Source organism: Lonchura striata, chromosome 3 (assembly GCF_046129695.1).
Source record: "Lonchura striata isolate bLonStr1 chromosome 3, bLonStr1.mat, whole genome shotgun sequence".
Taxonomy (NCBI): Eukaryota; Metazoa; Chordata; class Aves; order Passeriformes; family Estrildidae; genus Lonchura; species Lonchura striata.
The window spans coordinates 83,989,378-84,003,930 of NC_134605.1; the positions used below are offsets into that span (position 1 = coordinate 83,989,378).

Here is a 14,553-nt window from a genome sequence, read left to right on the forward strand (position 1 = left end):
AGAGGATGATAGCTGTTTTAGATTCAGGTATCTACAGGTATCTACAGGATAGTCCTGTATTTTAAAAAGCTATGAAGGATTTCCTTGGTAAAATTTCATAAAAATAAAACTATTCCTCAAATGTTTCAGATATGGTGCGAGTAGGTCACATATGGTTGGGAAGTTTTATGAGCATCCTCTCAAAATTAGTTCTTACCTCATTTGTATAGTCTTCACTGCAGATGAGGGTATCCAAAACTCATGCAAATCATACTTTTGTGTGATGGTCTGCTGCTGTTCCTCACAGAGCTAAGCTTAATAATCATTTACCCATGACCACTGAGTCCAGTGAGAAATGGTAGAAATGGTGCACAGCAAGTTCCTCAAGAGGTATTGTAAAGAAAGAGACTACATTGTGGACTCATTTGGCCAGGACTTTTGTTGGAATATAGTAAAATAATGCCTCAAAACCAATGGCCTGTACTTTTTTTCACAAAAATAACTCAGAGCTTAGATCAGAATGCCAGATCTTCGTAGTTAATTACAGTGACAATGGTAATAAATGGGAGCTCTATCTGCTCTATGGAAGGCAATAACAAGAAAATAAATCTCTTGTCTAGCACAGATTGATATATTGCTAATAAATTTCATTCAAACCTTGACAACATGCAGCTTCACTTTAAGCCAGCAAATTTAAGCTTAGATGTAGAAGCAACCCAACTAAAGACTTCTGCACATCAAGTGAACCTTATCCAAGGTCAAGCTGTTTATGCTACTGAAAGGAAAACTTGTCATTTTTGCAATACATAAATTACATGGTAGTAACTGAGGATGTGGGGGCTGAAAGGCAGAATTGCATTCTTTCCATGGCTCTTATAATATACTCTACCCTCAGGATTTTGTGCAAGTACTCTGTAGGGAATGAAAGGCTAGAGGTCATGTGAGTGTATAATGTTTGGGGATGGTGCAAGAAATCAAATATTTCCTTAGAGAATTCTTTTTAATTAATCAAATGAAATATCTTTGTAATATCTCCAGTGCTGAACGCTTTTGATGTTTTATTCAAAAAGCCACACAATGTCTCTAGGTTACAGTAAAGGCACAATAACTCATTCAGAGGCTTAGAAGCATGGGATGGTAGAAAACAAATATAATAGGGTATTTTTGTCCCTCACAGAAAACTGCATCCACAACACAATATTGGTTCATTAATTCAGCTGTGCTGGTACAAGACTGGCATGATTTAAGCAGAAAAGGTTCTGTTCCTCAGAAAGTAAGGCAAGCAGAAAACAAAGCAGGGCAGCAACACCATTCTAAAGAAGAGATTTTTTGGGTTTGAGTGTCTGTGGATGGATACAGAACATATGGTGAGGCATGGGCACAGTGCCTTAAGCAAGGCATGTGATCACCTGCACTATTTAATAACTAGCATAGACTCTGTCATGGGGCTGGCCCTACTGGTGGATATTCTCATGTTCTGGGCACCTCTCCCCACCGACAGTTTGGCTGCAGCTTCCCTGTTTTCTGTTTACAGGGACTAAAGCCATACTGCAGGAGAAGGCTTTGGGGCCAGAGGTAGCTCCTGGCTCACTTTGTGTACAGGTGCACAGGGGGCTGTGAGGGGCTCCAAGGTCAGGCAGCACCTTTACCCGTGTGACATAGCATCCCTTTGGGGGCTTAAGTGTTTTACTTGCTGACAAGAAATTATCTTTCTATGATTCTAATATGCACTGGAAGAGTGCTAGAGTGTAGATGCTGAGTAGCCTAAGTGGCAAGCTACTACATTTTCAATCAGGTTAGCCTTTTAGCTACCCCCATGAGCTCCTGTCTGGACTCGAAACCTCCTTTGCAGGCCAGTTTCTAATTGCTAATGTTGAGTTTCTCCGGCAGTCTCTTTCTGATGCTTTTGGCCCAGATTCCAGCCATGTCCTTACCAGAACTCAGTCAGAACTGAGAAGTCTTTGTGTTGACCCTCTATCTTGCCTTAAATCATCCTCATATGCTAACAATTTTCCTTTCTTTTGGAAGCCTCTCCTTATATATTTGTATCTTTCCTTTATTTTCACACAGAATTTAGTCCTCTGCCTAGGCAGGGCATTTACAATTCTACATCCCATAGAGTGAAATGTCTTATTTCTTCTCTTTTGGAAGAGGAAGTTCATAGTTAGACTCTATTTTTTTCACTGACATGAAGTTTTGACACTGAACTCGTTACCCAGTGCTATGTTGTCACTGTCCCAAAGGTATCTTCCAATGTAATTTCTTCTCCCACGAAACACCCTACAGAGATGTAGGACTCACCAGAAGGACCAGCTGTTCAAGGGTACTGTTTTATGCCCAAGATTTCACCCACAAAAATGTGGCTTCTAGTTTTGGCTTGACAATTGGCCTGCCAAAATTATTAATTATTTGGCTGGGGAATACCTCAAGGAGGAAACTGGAGGACCTGGCAAGCAAGAGATAAGAATAATACGCTACGAATACTGTTTTTTTCTATCCAGTGAAAAATGCAAGATGTTCTAAATTAAATACATCATCTTGAGATATTTTTCACTGAGCTGTCAAATGCAGAAAGCATCAAGCTATGAAAGAAAAGAAAGAAAAAGAAATGAAGGTTAGTAGTGCCTGACTTTTCCTGCAGAAGTTTGGGTAAGGCAGAAGGGAGCTGTCTCTCAGCAGCGAGCACACTGGACATCTCTCTAATCATACTGGTGCTAGAAGTAGTTGGATGAGGTCCCAGAATGGAAACTTGGCATTTGCCTAAAAGCTGGAGACAATGGAAGCTGTTTCTTCTGCCACAGATGAGAAATTGGTTGTATCTGTTGGCCCCAGTTCATAAGGGTGGACTAGTAGCTGGAAATCACTGACCAGGAAACAGGCTGTGGTCACCCTGAGGAGCAGGAAGATCTTCAAGGGTTTATGCACAGCAATGAGAGCTCTGTTGTTGTTTCTGTCTTTTATCTACAGATATATCCAAGGTGCTGTTTATGCCACCTTTTCCGTGAGAGGGAAACAATCAGAGGCAGCACGATTTGCTTGTGCACGTTGTTGTTATCGATGACAATATGTAAAGGACAAAATAGGGAACATGCCGAGGAAATGATTCTATGATAAATGGGCTGATGAAAAATGAAACAGGTGCTTCAGTGAGGTGCTTCAGACTGCAGAGCTGGAGCAAAAATGAGCCATCGATACTCTGAGAGAGTGCTCAAAAATTACTTCCTCCTTAGGTCACTTCCAGGCATGGTGTGAGTTTCAGGGGTTTAACCTATGAAATTACTTCTTATGCGGTTTGGGGATGATACTTGTGCTTTACAAGTGATTATGTAGGATGCCTAAATTTAGACAGGGTAGCTTCAACCACTATACTACTTAGAGCATTTCTCAGTTCTCCTTGTGGCCTTGGCTGAGCTTCACATCAGTGCAAGACCCAGGCTAGGTCACACAGCCCCTGTGATACAGCTGCCATGAGACATAAGCCAGGGCCTGTGTGCCAGGATGGAGATACGGGTGGATAGCAGTGGATAGTGTAGTGGAGCAACCTGGATAGTATCCTCATAGCTGATGCACCCCAGCAGCTCCCTGTACCACAGGCAAATTCAGAATTTGTGCATCTGAGACATCTCCATGGGGGAGGGCTAGCCTGGAATGATGACCTTTGCAAATACCATTGGTTTGTCTTGGTTGCCTTCCAGGAAATGTTTATTTACCCAGGCTTTTCCTGAAGAGATCTGTTGTGTAGAACATGCTCACTGAGGGATGGGGCATTGCAGTTCTATGTGTATTTTGCAGCCTTCACATTTGTCAAATATATACTCTTAAAAAGGAAGTGACATCAACATTGCACTTCTGTCTGATTAGTCTTAACACAATTGTTGGATGTAGCATCCATGTTTGCCTTTGTAGAAAGATGTACCTTTCCCATTCAGGAAAGGTTACTGCATTCTGTGGTAGTCAACCAGTTTGTTTCCCTTGTTTTTTACCAAGAATACCACAAGAAAGAACAAAACATTCACAGATTGGGAAATATGGGAATGGAGAAACCCAAAACAAAATCCACTGGGGCAGCAGTGCCCCCAGAGCTATGTGAGTGCACCTTTCAGACCCATCCCACGCAGGGGTCAGTTTCACTTGGTTCTCCTGCCTGTCAGGGGGCTGCTGTCACCCAGTTTGGCGCTCCTTGGTTAGAGTAGTCACTGTCTTTGTTTTGGCAAGCTTCGTCAGATGAACGTACTTGCCAGAACACTGGTTAGTTTAATGCTAAATTGGACTTAAATTTGAGAATAGAGCAACATAGGAGGCAGCTTGAGGGGAAGGCTGGGCTGCCTGCTGCAGGTTCAACAAGCCATTTTCACCAAGATCCACCTCTTTACATTTTAGGAGTGCTTCCTACATCCAAAGTAGTCTATAGAAAGCAACACATAAAAGCAATAACGCTGTTTTTTTTTTTTTTTTTTTTTTTTTTTTTTTTTTTTTTTTTTTTTACAAAATCTACCTGCCTTATCAAGCCAGATACAACCCTATAAAACTGAAAGCACCTGGTAGTGTATCCCTTGGTGGCAGGTGATTGCATCACCAGTGCAGGCACTGGGACCTCTCTACATGAGGAGCCACTTCTGCACAAGCTGTGCTTCTGGCTGGCAAAGGCACAGACAATGCTGGCTGTGCTGTGAGGACCACCAGCAAGAGGCAGCAGGTTTGGACAGCAGCTGAGCTTAGTAGTGAGAGAGGGGCCATGACAGAAGACCTGCTGCAGCCAGATCCCTGGGATGCCTTTAGTCCAGTGTGACTTTTCATAGTGACCCCTTTTTCCACCAGTTGCTCCCTATGCACCACTGACACAATTTCTTACTAAAAAAAATTAATCACATTATTGAGGTCTTTGAAACAGACTATTAGCTGCATTGTGTCTCTGGCCCCAAACAGCAATTCTTTCCATCTTCCTAAAAGATGTACAATCGTTGTGCAAGTGTGCAGGAGTGTGAGCAGGCTGGGAGCAGCATGCAGTGGCAAACAAGGGGTGAACAACTCCTACCATCAACCATGGGTTTGGGCTGGGAGCTCTTCAGCCGCAGCGAGGGCCTGAAGCGGGTTCGGTCATTGAAGCTCCAGCTCTTCTGGACTTTGGTTGGGCTGCCCTCGGTGGCAATGTCAGCACTCGGTGACCGGCGATCTCCGACTGAAGATTGCCTGCTTTTTATACTTTGACCTCGTGGGCTGGCCATCCGGACCCGCTCCTTGAAACTTAACTTTTGGCTGTGAGAGAGAGAAATATATTTTATTTCATAGTTACTTTAATCAATTTCTTTTTTCTATTGTATGATTATTGAAAATAATGTGTAAAAAATCTCACTGGTATGAATCTGTTTCTTACACACTTTTATTGTCATTGAATATATTTAATTTGTGAATGGAACTGATTTGATGTAATTGTTTTTTGATAGAAGCATTAGCATTGGCAGTCTATCATACAGTACAGAATAGCCTTCTAAAGGAAATTAAAAATAACAAATAGAAACAATTTCACCCAATTGTTATACATTAATGTCTATGATGTTTTTTCTATTCCTTGAACTTGAACTAGATTTGTTTCCATCTTAGTCAGCCAAGTTCAGTGCATTTCTGGCCATATCTTCAGATAAACAAAACCAAAAAGTATTTTATTGTTACTGCATGCCATGTAGTATTGTCTGGTTTGTGGTTTTTTAAGCAGGCAAACATACTGTTAGTGTATATTCATGCTTTTTTAGGATGTGGCACTTCCAACATTTCATATGCACAATTAGTGATCACTCATATCCAGAATTCCTTGTTAGACCACTTACTTGGATGAGAAAAAAACAAAATTAATAAAATATCCAAGAAACAGCATGATGACTGATTAATGGAAATGTAATGATATGCTGTGTGCTCCCTAAAGTCATTGCTGAAGATGTAGCTGGGAGCTGACGATGTGCAGGTGGTACTGGACAGGTAACAGAGCCCAGCCAGGCTCATGACTGTGTCTGCTGCATCAATGGTGACCCTGTGGTCTTATGTTTGATCAATTATAAGGTTTTTTTCCCTGCTGTGCTTGTAATCCTCTCCCCCAGCCAGCTAAATGTGGGTTTTGTAGATTTTCTGTTTCCTGGTGCTTAAATTACCTTTGTCCAAACATATCTGATGAACATCCTGTGGTCACGGTGACTATCTAACTATGCTTTTAAATTATTTAACATTTTGCCATTGTTTGTCCCTTCCTGTAGCAGAAGACACAAAGGAGAAACAGAGAAAGAGTCTGATACCAAGGTCTGGAAACCTCGTTCTATATGCAATGTTAAATTCAATTGGTTGAGCAAGGGAATGGTCACCTTGATCAGTGGTCCTGTTCTTTCAAGGGATGAGATGATGAGGGCAATGCAGTGCCTGTTCATGGTATGGTGTTACTGGCACTTGCAGTCCTACTGCCCTGGTGTAGGCTTTGCAGGGGGGACTTTTAAAACACCTTCAGCAAGGACTGTCTACCTGAGAATTATGGTGGTTCTTGAATTAATACACTTTCTAGTGCTCTCAAGGTCTTTGCATTTAATTTAAGAATGCCCATAGGATGTTTTGAACAGAAACAAATTCTGCAGATAATTAACTAATGCTAATATAAACTATGTGGTTCTTAGATATTTAACCTACTGCACTCTGAAAATACAATGTTAATATGTAATTATATGAAATGGAAAGTAGTTATAAACCTCTGTGGCCATGAAATGTTGATATAAACATATCTTTGTCCATGCATAGCAAAGCGTAGCATTTCAGTCTGAGTACAAACATCCCTGAGAGAAGAAAGAATGCAGTTTGTTGCAGGCAAGACACATGCTGGGATGCTTGTAAGGTGATAATTTTCAAGAATACTAAACAATAAGCACATCAATAGAAAGGTTATTAGATAAATGTATTTCTATATGGCATGTTGGATTACTTGAAAGAATACCTTTACTATAATTTCTCAATGTAATCCCCTTCTTTTCTTGCCCGAATAAGCAATTGTTGAAATAAATACATCACAGTGATGAAAGTGTTGTCTATTTCCATTGTAAATTGTTACCCAGTGCTGTGACATAAGCAATACAAAAGACCCAGAGAACTTAATATTTGAAAGAAAAGTGAGTTCCAAAATTTAGTTTTGAATACAAATTACATTTCAAGACTGAATTATATTTCAGCTCAGGAATCTTTTGCATTGTACAACAATAAAAATATAAACTGTAAAATGATTATTAACCACATTATTGCATTGTCATATTATACAGAATGAGGATGAGAATCAAAACGGACTGCTTCTTAATAGATATTATTCCTACAAGTGTCCCCCTTTTTTAACTCCCCTTTAGCTCAAATTGTACTTGCTATTGAAAAATTAAGTCAAATAATGCTTTTTTCCCCCCAAATATTAGAGTTAAAAAGTTTCTGGATAGCTCTCTTCCTGTTGCACTAATAAAAATGAAAGGAAAATGGGTAAAATAGCCATAAAAACTATCTGTATAGATAATTTTTTAAAATAATCACATTAACTCCAAAATAAAAATGAAAATTTAAAACCAAAATCAAAACAGCATTGTTCTGTTCATTAATTTGTACTAATGAAAGGAGTGTCTGACTTTAAATGATTGGTAGACATGGTTATTTCATTTATAAACGCTGAATTGTACACAATGGCTACTTAACTTGAGTATCTTTAGTTCTCCAAATCAAAGCAGTGAGGCAATAGTCAAAGGAACAGCAGGCATTTTATCTGTATTATAGACATTTTTTAAAAGTGCAATGCTGAGAATTAAAATGATAATGTAAACTGCAGACCTTGTACTTAAAAACTTGAATAAGTCAGCTTTGTAGCAATTATAAGGTACTGGCATGCCAAAGATCCATGCAGAGGGTGCTGCATTGTGAAACACAGCCCCTGCAGGAAGCAGGGTTTGAAAACTCTTCTGCATCTTGAGATGCATACTCAAAGAGACTAGTTAGAGTAGCTCTTTGCTTCTTGGATCCCTGTTCCTATTTTGAGACTGGTGGGAAATGTTCCTGAAGTGAGTGGGTCCTTGTCAGCACAGGCATAAATTGTGACTGACAGTGGAGAAGAAAGGTTGGGAGAAGAAAGCTTGTGCTTAGGAGCACACTGTATGAATCCATATATGATAAATAACAGATCATGAAGGAGTAACTGAATCAGAACACTTTGAGCGTACCCTGACCAGGCTTTTCCCCAGAGTGAAAGTCCCATTCCTTATAGGATAAAGCCTAGTTCTTGGCTCTGGATTCTTTGTTGCAATAGCAGTAGAGATGGTGTTAAAATTGCAGAGTGAAGATAACACACCATTCAAGCATCTTTGAACATTCTGTATTTGAATCAATAGCCAGTGATTCCTTTAGGGCCCTTTATTCTGATTTAATGCTGGTTGTATCAGCACTGGCTTGTGTGTCCTAAAAATCCTTCAAAATGTTCAGGTCCTTGCCTATTATATTTTCCTCTTTCACCTTTTCTCCTCTTTTTTTATTTTTATTTTTTTTTTTTTTTTTACATGGTATCCAAAGGAATTCCCTTGAATCAACATAAAACTGTTAATTACCATTACCATTGGATATTCATGCATCTCCCTAAGTATTCACAAACTTTAAGTTGTGTGTTTGTCCAAAAAGCAAAAAACCATAAGAAACAGGAAAATAAAATTACACAAGTTCCTAAATCAAAACTAAATTACAGTGATCTGAGAGATCCATAGCTGTTCCCAGTTATCACTCATTCCCTTAGATGTGTGTCTGTTCATCATTTCTTGTACTTTATATGACTGGTAATTTAGCCCAATGAGTTGACATACATTTTTGCTTCCTATGACAGACTTCCCTGGCAATGATAATCTCTTTGGACCTATCACCCCTGTATTCTTGCAGCTTTCTTGCAGAAAATTGTGGAATGTATTCTTATCAATAGCACTTGAGCTTTGAAGCATCTTATAGTGGAGATCAATTACAACTGGCAGCAGTAGAAAAGGAAGCAAATTACTTTTCTGTATTTCTCTGCCTTCTGAAAGGTCAGTCGTAGGATTTTATGACTCATTCCTCCCATTGCATGCCCAAGGTACTCACTTCCCTAGGATAGCAAATGACTTTCTAGTTTTTATTTCTTCGTTTTCAAATTCTGCCTTTGCCACCTCTGATTTATAAAGGAATAGTGTGTAGGGACACTAGAGGTCACTGTAGCTTCACTGCAGAGGGAACGATCACTTTCTCGTGGTCCAAATGATTACTCTGGGTAAGAGTTTGTTTTAACTGACAAATGCGTACAAACCTTTGCTTGCTCTGTTTTCCACGGACCATCTTCCTACACTTTATTAACTGAGCATCTCCTTCCTTCCCAGTCCTACCCCCCATTTTCCTGCCACCTTTCTACATTTCTGGTCAAGTTAGAACTTATGCTGTGCCTCAGCCTCAGACCTGCAGCACTACTCCTTGCTACTAGCCATAATTTACACCTAGTTTTTCAGCTTTTCATACTGAGCCAATTGGAGGAAGCAAGAATAGGAAGAAATTGAAATGAATCAGAAATAAGTGGAGGGCCTGAGGGTGAGGAAGAATGCTTTGAGTCTTGAGACAGAAGCTAGAACTGCCAGAAATTATCACCTATGGCAAACAACAGCAAGCAGATGCACATGCCAATTTTCAGCAGTTAGCTACCTATTAATACAGGTGTTGATTCTTACTGAGCCTATAAATACTTATACTGAAATTAAGCTAAGTTGAACAAATTCAAATGCAATGGAAAATACTGTGAGACCTAAAGTTCAAAGACTTCACCACCAGTCTCATGGTAGGGCCACAAACTCAAGAAATTTAGTGTTGTATCTCATACTTTCAATAAGTAATAACAAGAACTTCATGCCACAGTATCTTATAGTTCAATTGTCAAACAGAAAAAGCAAATATTCAGTGTGTTTGTGCATTTTTTCCTTTTTGAAAACAATTTCTAAATAAACTATTTTGTTCCTAATTTTCTGTAATCAGTTTGTATTTTACTGTCTTTTAATTATTTTTAATAAGGAAGAAAAAATGCAATCAGCTTGAGATATGAATCATAGGCTTCTTCCCGTAAGATTCATCTATCTAGGAATTACCAGTTTTTGGTAAGAGACAAAATTTCAAGAGAATTCAGCTGAAGCAGATGCTTGATTTCACATGCATTCCTCTACCTTCCAGTACAGGATGCAGGCACATCATCCACAAGCTGTGTCCAAGGAGATTCTTCTGAACAGCAATTGCGCATTATGTCTGTTGTAGTTGTCTAGCATGCTATAGCTTAATATTCTCCACTAATAATTAGATGGAGAAATCAACTGCCATGGTCATAAGAATCCTCTTGGACTTGGGAATTGGCTTTACCAAAATATTCAGCCCCAGTTTTAGACCACCACATGGTAATGCATTCCCTAATGCATTGCCTAAGTTGAAGTCTCGGGCAGAGAAGGGGAATGGGGCTTCGTAAAACTGTGGTGTGCCGTGCACTGCAATGCCTGGCTGGATGAGTTTGAAACAACTGGTGTTGCTGCCATTGTGTTAATGGCATTGCAGGCAACAAGCAAAAAGGGACTTACAAGCACTTAAAAATAAATAGGAAACATCATTTGGAGAAGTGAGGAACTTTAAAGCACTAAGGAGGGGAAGTGAATGAATCATGCACCTGATGTTAGTTGACATTCTCAAACATCATGTGAATAGGCAGGATGCTGAATACCTATGTTTCCGAGGGGTGTACATCCTGAAGAGCTTCTGTTTATTACTACAAAGCTTACTAGGAGTGAGGGGAGATAGAGGACTCTGTTACTAAGCATTCCAGTGCTATGTAAGGGGTTAGGTTTTCCACCTCAAGTTAGATTATGCATCACTGGCAATTTCTTTTTTTATGTGGTGCATGCAGAGTTGTTTACATTAAATCTACTTTTAGAAACACAAATGTTATAGGAGGTGAAAGAATTCCATAACATAATTTACTTATTTCCCTCAGAACAGGGCTGAGTTTTCCCCTGAAGATTTTGTTGTGGCAAAACTGCTCCTTATTGCACCAGAGAGAATTGTCTGAATAGGGAATGCATATTCAACCTCATGAGTTACAAGACTAGATGGGTGACATTCATCCTTTGCAGACAGCCAGTGCATGTCCTACACACAGTTTAAGACTGATTATGCTCTCCGTATGTGACAAGATTCATCAGTCTTGATCTTGTTTCCTGCACAGGAACTATTTCAGCCATGTTGTATAACTGAACAGAAATAAATATTGTTTGTTTCAGTGTGTGCATTTACAGATATTAAGAATTTAAGATACAGGCTTTTAAAATAACTTGCACAACTCTGGAACTAATTTATAGAAATATCTCATTTATAGCCACCAGAGAGGTTGTCTACCAATACTTTGATAAATTATTAATTAGAATACTTGTGCGTAAAATTTTGGGAAATACAATGTACATATTTTTATTAAAATCAGTCTGACACTGCAGCCTCATAAGCGCAGCTCTCTCAACTCAAATGCACAGAAACATTTAGTCACCTAATGAAAGACTGCAGGTTTATACATGACAAAACACAAGAATTAATTTCTGTTAATATAAGTCAGTTTGGTAGGAAAGAAAATAATGAACTTTTCCCTAACATAATACAAGATTTTCTTCACTGTTCTTAGAAGGAAATATAGAGCAAAGAGCATGTTCAGAATGCAACCCAATGTACTGCTTGTGCAAAAACATCTTCATTTAAAGAGTGAAACAAGAAGAATCTTACTTAGTTCACATAGAATCTCATGCAAGTCACTTAGCATTGCAGTAAGAAACCAGTTATATAGTCAAGGACAGGTATCTCAAAGTACATTGCAGCAGTTCACATTTACATCTTTGCCACAAAAGACCACATACACCACAAGTATTTTCAGTGATACAAACATACAGAGATATGTCAGCATAAGAGCAATAAACAGCCACTGATAAAATACACCTTTTTTTAAGTGTCTGAGTGGTCTGTAGGGTTTTTACTGTAGAGCATGATCTTAGAAGTGAACTAGTTCATTTTTACATATTAATTTGCAGCAGTGCATGTATTAATTGTTTCTGAAAGAGCAAACATCTTCCATTCAGTGAAAATAAAGTTAGTAAATATGGCTAAATTGTTGACTTCTTTTAAAGCTACAATTGTTATCATCAATGTGGATAACATAGCATGGTTTTTGACAGCTGTTTGGGTTTTTGATTTTTTTTTTAATCTATTGTAAGTAAATTTGTCTCTTTTAGTGCTTGCTGGTACAACTGGAAATAATCTCTCCCCTCTGCACAAATCCCAGTTTTAGAGGGATGTACTCATTTACTGGCAACTTCTGTGTCACCTTTAAAAAAGTAATTTTAAATGCTGCTGTCAAAAGACTAGGAAATACAGCTAGTGAGTGCAAGAAGTTTGGATCATACTGTAATAATTTAATTCAATATGTTGCTAGCTAGCCTGTGGAGGTAACATATACAAAAAGTCCTAGAACTGACAGAGCAAATCTTGTCCCCTTGAGTTGCAGTGACACTAACAGCAGTTACATGTGCTTGGAGGATAATGTTGGAGTCAGGTGCCAGGGGAGCAGTCTGGGAAGTGGAATGGGACATGTGTAATTGATGTGAAGACTGAGTAACCCAGAAGCATTTGTGAACCGCAGTACAACACGGGGCTAGATGTATTTCAGGGACTGATGTGTCATCAACACTTTTTTCCTTGGCTTTTCAGCGTTTTCTGCTGGGAGGTAAAGTCTGCTATTCTCTGAGCATGCTGATACCACAGTGCCAGCTGCCAAACGCCTGCTGATTCCCATCCCTAACGAGTTTCTGAGATAGAGTAATTTCTCTTATAGCCACTGAAGCCTTTCCTGTCCCTAAGGATTTGGGCTATCAGTACAGGAAAGACCAGCATTTTCTCCCACTGCCTCAGGACATGGCTCTCCAGAGCTTTGTTTACCCGGTGAGGATAGCCCTGCCAAGGCTTGCTGCTGCCAGCTGTAGGCAGTCGGTGCTCAGCCGGGATCCAGGCTGGGTGGGAGCCCACCCGCGCTCCCAGCTGACAGCAGTGGGGCTTCCTTCAGCAGTGGGACCAGTCTGGCTCCTCTGCTTGAACTGAGCCATGGGGGAGTGCAAGCCATGCAGCCAGGAGGAGGCGAGACACTGCAGTGCTGCTTTCCCCCCACCTCCTATGTCCCAAAATGCTCCTTAGGGGAGGGGATGGCAGAAAAGTTAGAAAATGTAGAGACATGGCTCTGAGGAAGCCTTGAGAATGCTCCTGCAGGGCAAAGGTGACATCCAACCAGACCCATCAAAAAGTCCTCCCTGCAATGGAGGGTTGGGCTTCTTCACATTGCCAAATAAAACTATATGTCTGTAACTTCCACTGCAATTTCTGCATCGATTTTATGGCAGAAGCTGGGGACATGTGCTTGTCCAGGAGCTGGGTCTGGGGAAGCTGGTCCACTGGCTGCTCTGGCACTGTTCAAACTGAGCCTCTCAAAGCTACAGCATGTTAGATGTGTAAAAAATTGCCTAATTTTCCTATAGAAAAACTAGGACAAAGAAGCACATTTCAGCAGCATATGAGTTTAAAAAGATCCAATTTGTGATTATTATCCATCAATGGTTGCAGTTCATTGACTCTACTGTACAGAACCCAAGACATCTAAAAGTCATTAGGAAACAGCAATTTCACAGATAAAAGAAATAAAAGAAACTACAAACCTGCTAGAAGATTCCCCTTGTTCTTTTCTTCAGGTCAGGGAGTGGGAGGGAAAAACATATTTGTTATGCAGATAGTAATCACATTATTTAGTTACAGATGATATTATATGTATGATAAATGCAAATGGATATGTTAATTGGTGCACAGCACACACATTACATTGCAACCACACAAACATTCAAGCAAGACTCATAATTACAATGCCTCTGTAGAAGAAACTTTTCAGGTCTTTAACACATGCATAACATGCTTAGTACATACCACTGCAGACTGAGTTGGCAAAGCACTTAGGCAAAATGCATTGCTGACACATACATAACAGAAAGCTGTAGTTTCTTATTAGATAATTTATTTCTGGTAAATAAAAAGGTTCAGTTTTAGCACAGCAATATGCTTATTTAAAATAAGAAGTAGATGCACTTTTGAGGGACAGTCATATTTTAGAATATTTTATGTGGGATACAGCTTCATTATTAATGTAATTTTCTATCCATCCATTTATACTAATGTTGCTTTTAACCTGTTTGTATATATAAAATATCAATACTTCATGTAACTTTTAATGTAAAAGCTCCTTTTAGTGTAGAGCAGTTTGGAATTAGAGTTATGGTAATGGATTACTTACGGCTCTGTTCTTGTCAACTCTTTGAAATTCAAAGATCAGCTTTGGATACCCAGCCAAACTTCTTTTTGGCTGAGCTTTTTGGCACACAATTACCTTTTTACTGTCATGTGGATGTTCATCACCCAGCTTTGAGAGAAACCACTAATTCTCTTGCACTGTCTGCAATTAAC

General features: G+C 39.5%; 1 protein-coding gene across 2 annotated transcripts in view; it reads right to left on the reverse strand.

Annotated features, from left to right (window-relative positions):
* Positions 1-14,553, reverse strand: part of KCNQ5 (potassium voltage-gated channel subfamily Q member 5) — a 277,344-nt gene that overhangs the window by 21,422 nt on the left and 241,369 nt on the right. For both annotated transcript variants that reach the window (XM_021553807.2, XM_021553816.2), the window contains exons 9-10: positions 13,758-13,784; positions 5,015-5,235 (exon numbers count right to left, since the gene is read on the reverse strand). In XM_021553807.2, the coding sequence (XP_021409482.2) occupies positions 5,015-5,235; positions 13,758-13,784 (248 nt within the window). The remainder of the gene's footprint in view (positions 1-5,014; positions 5,236-13,757; positions 13,785-14,553) is intronic.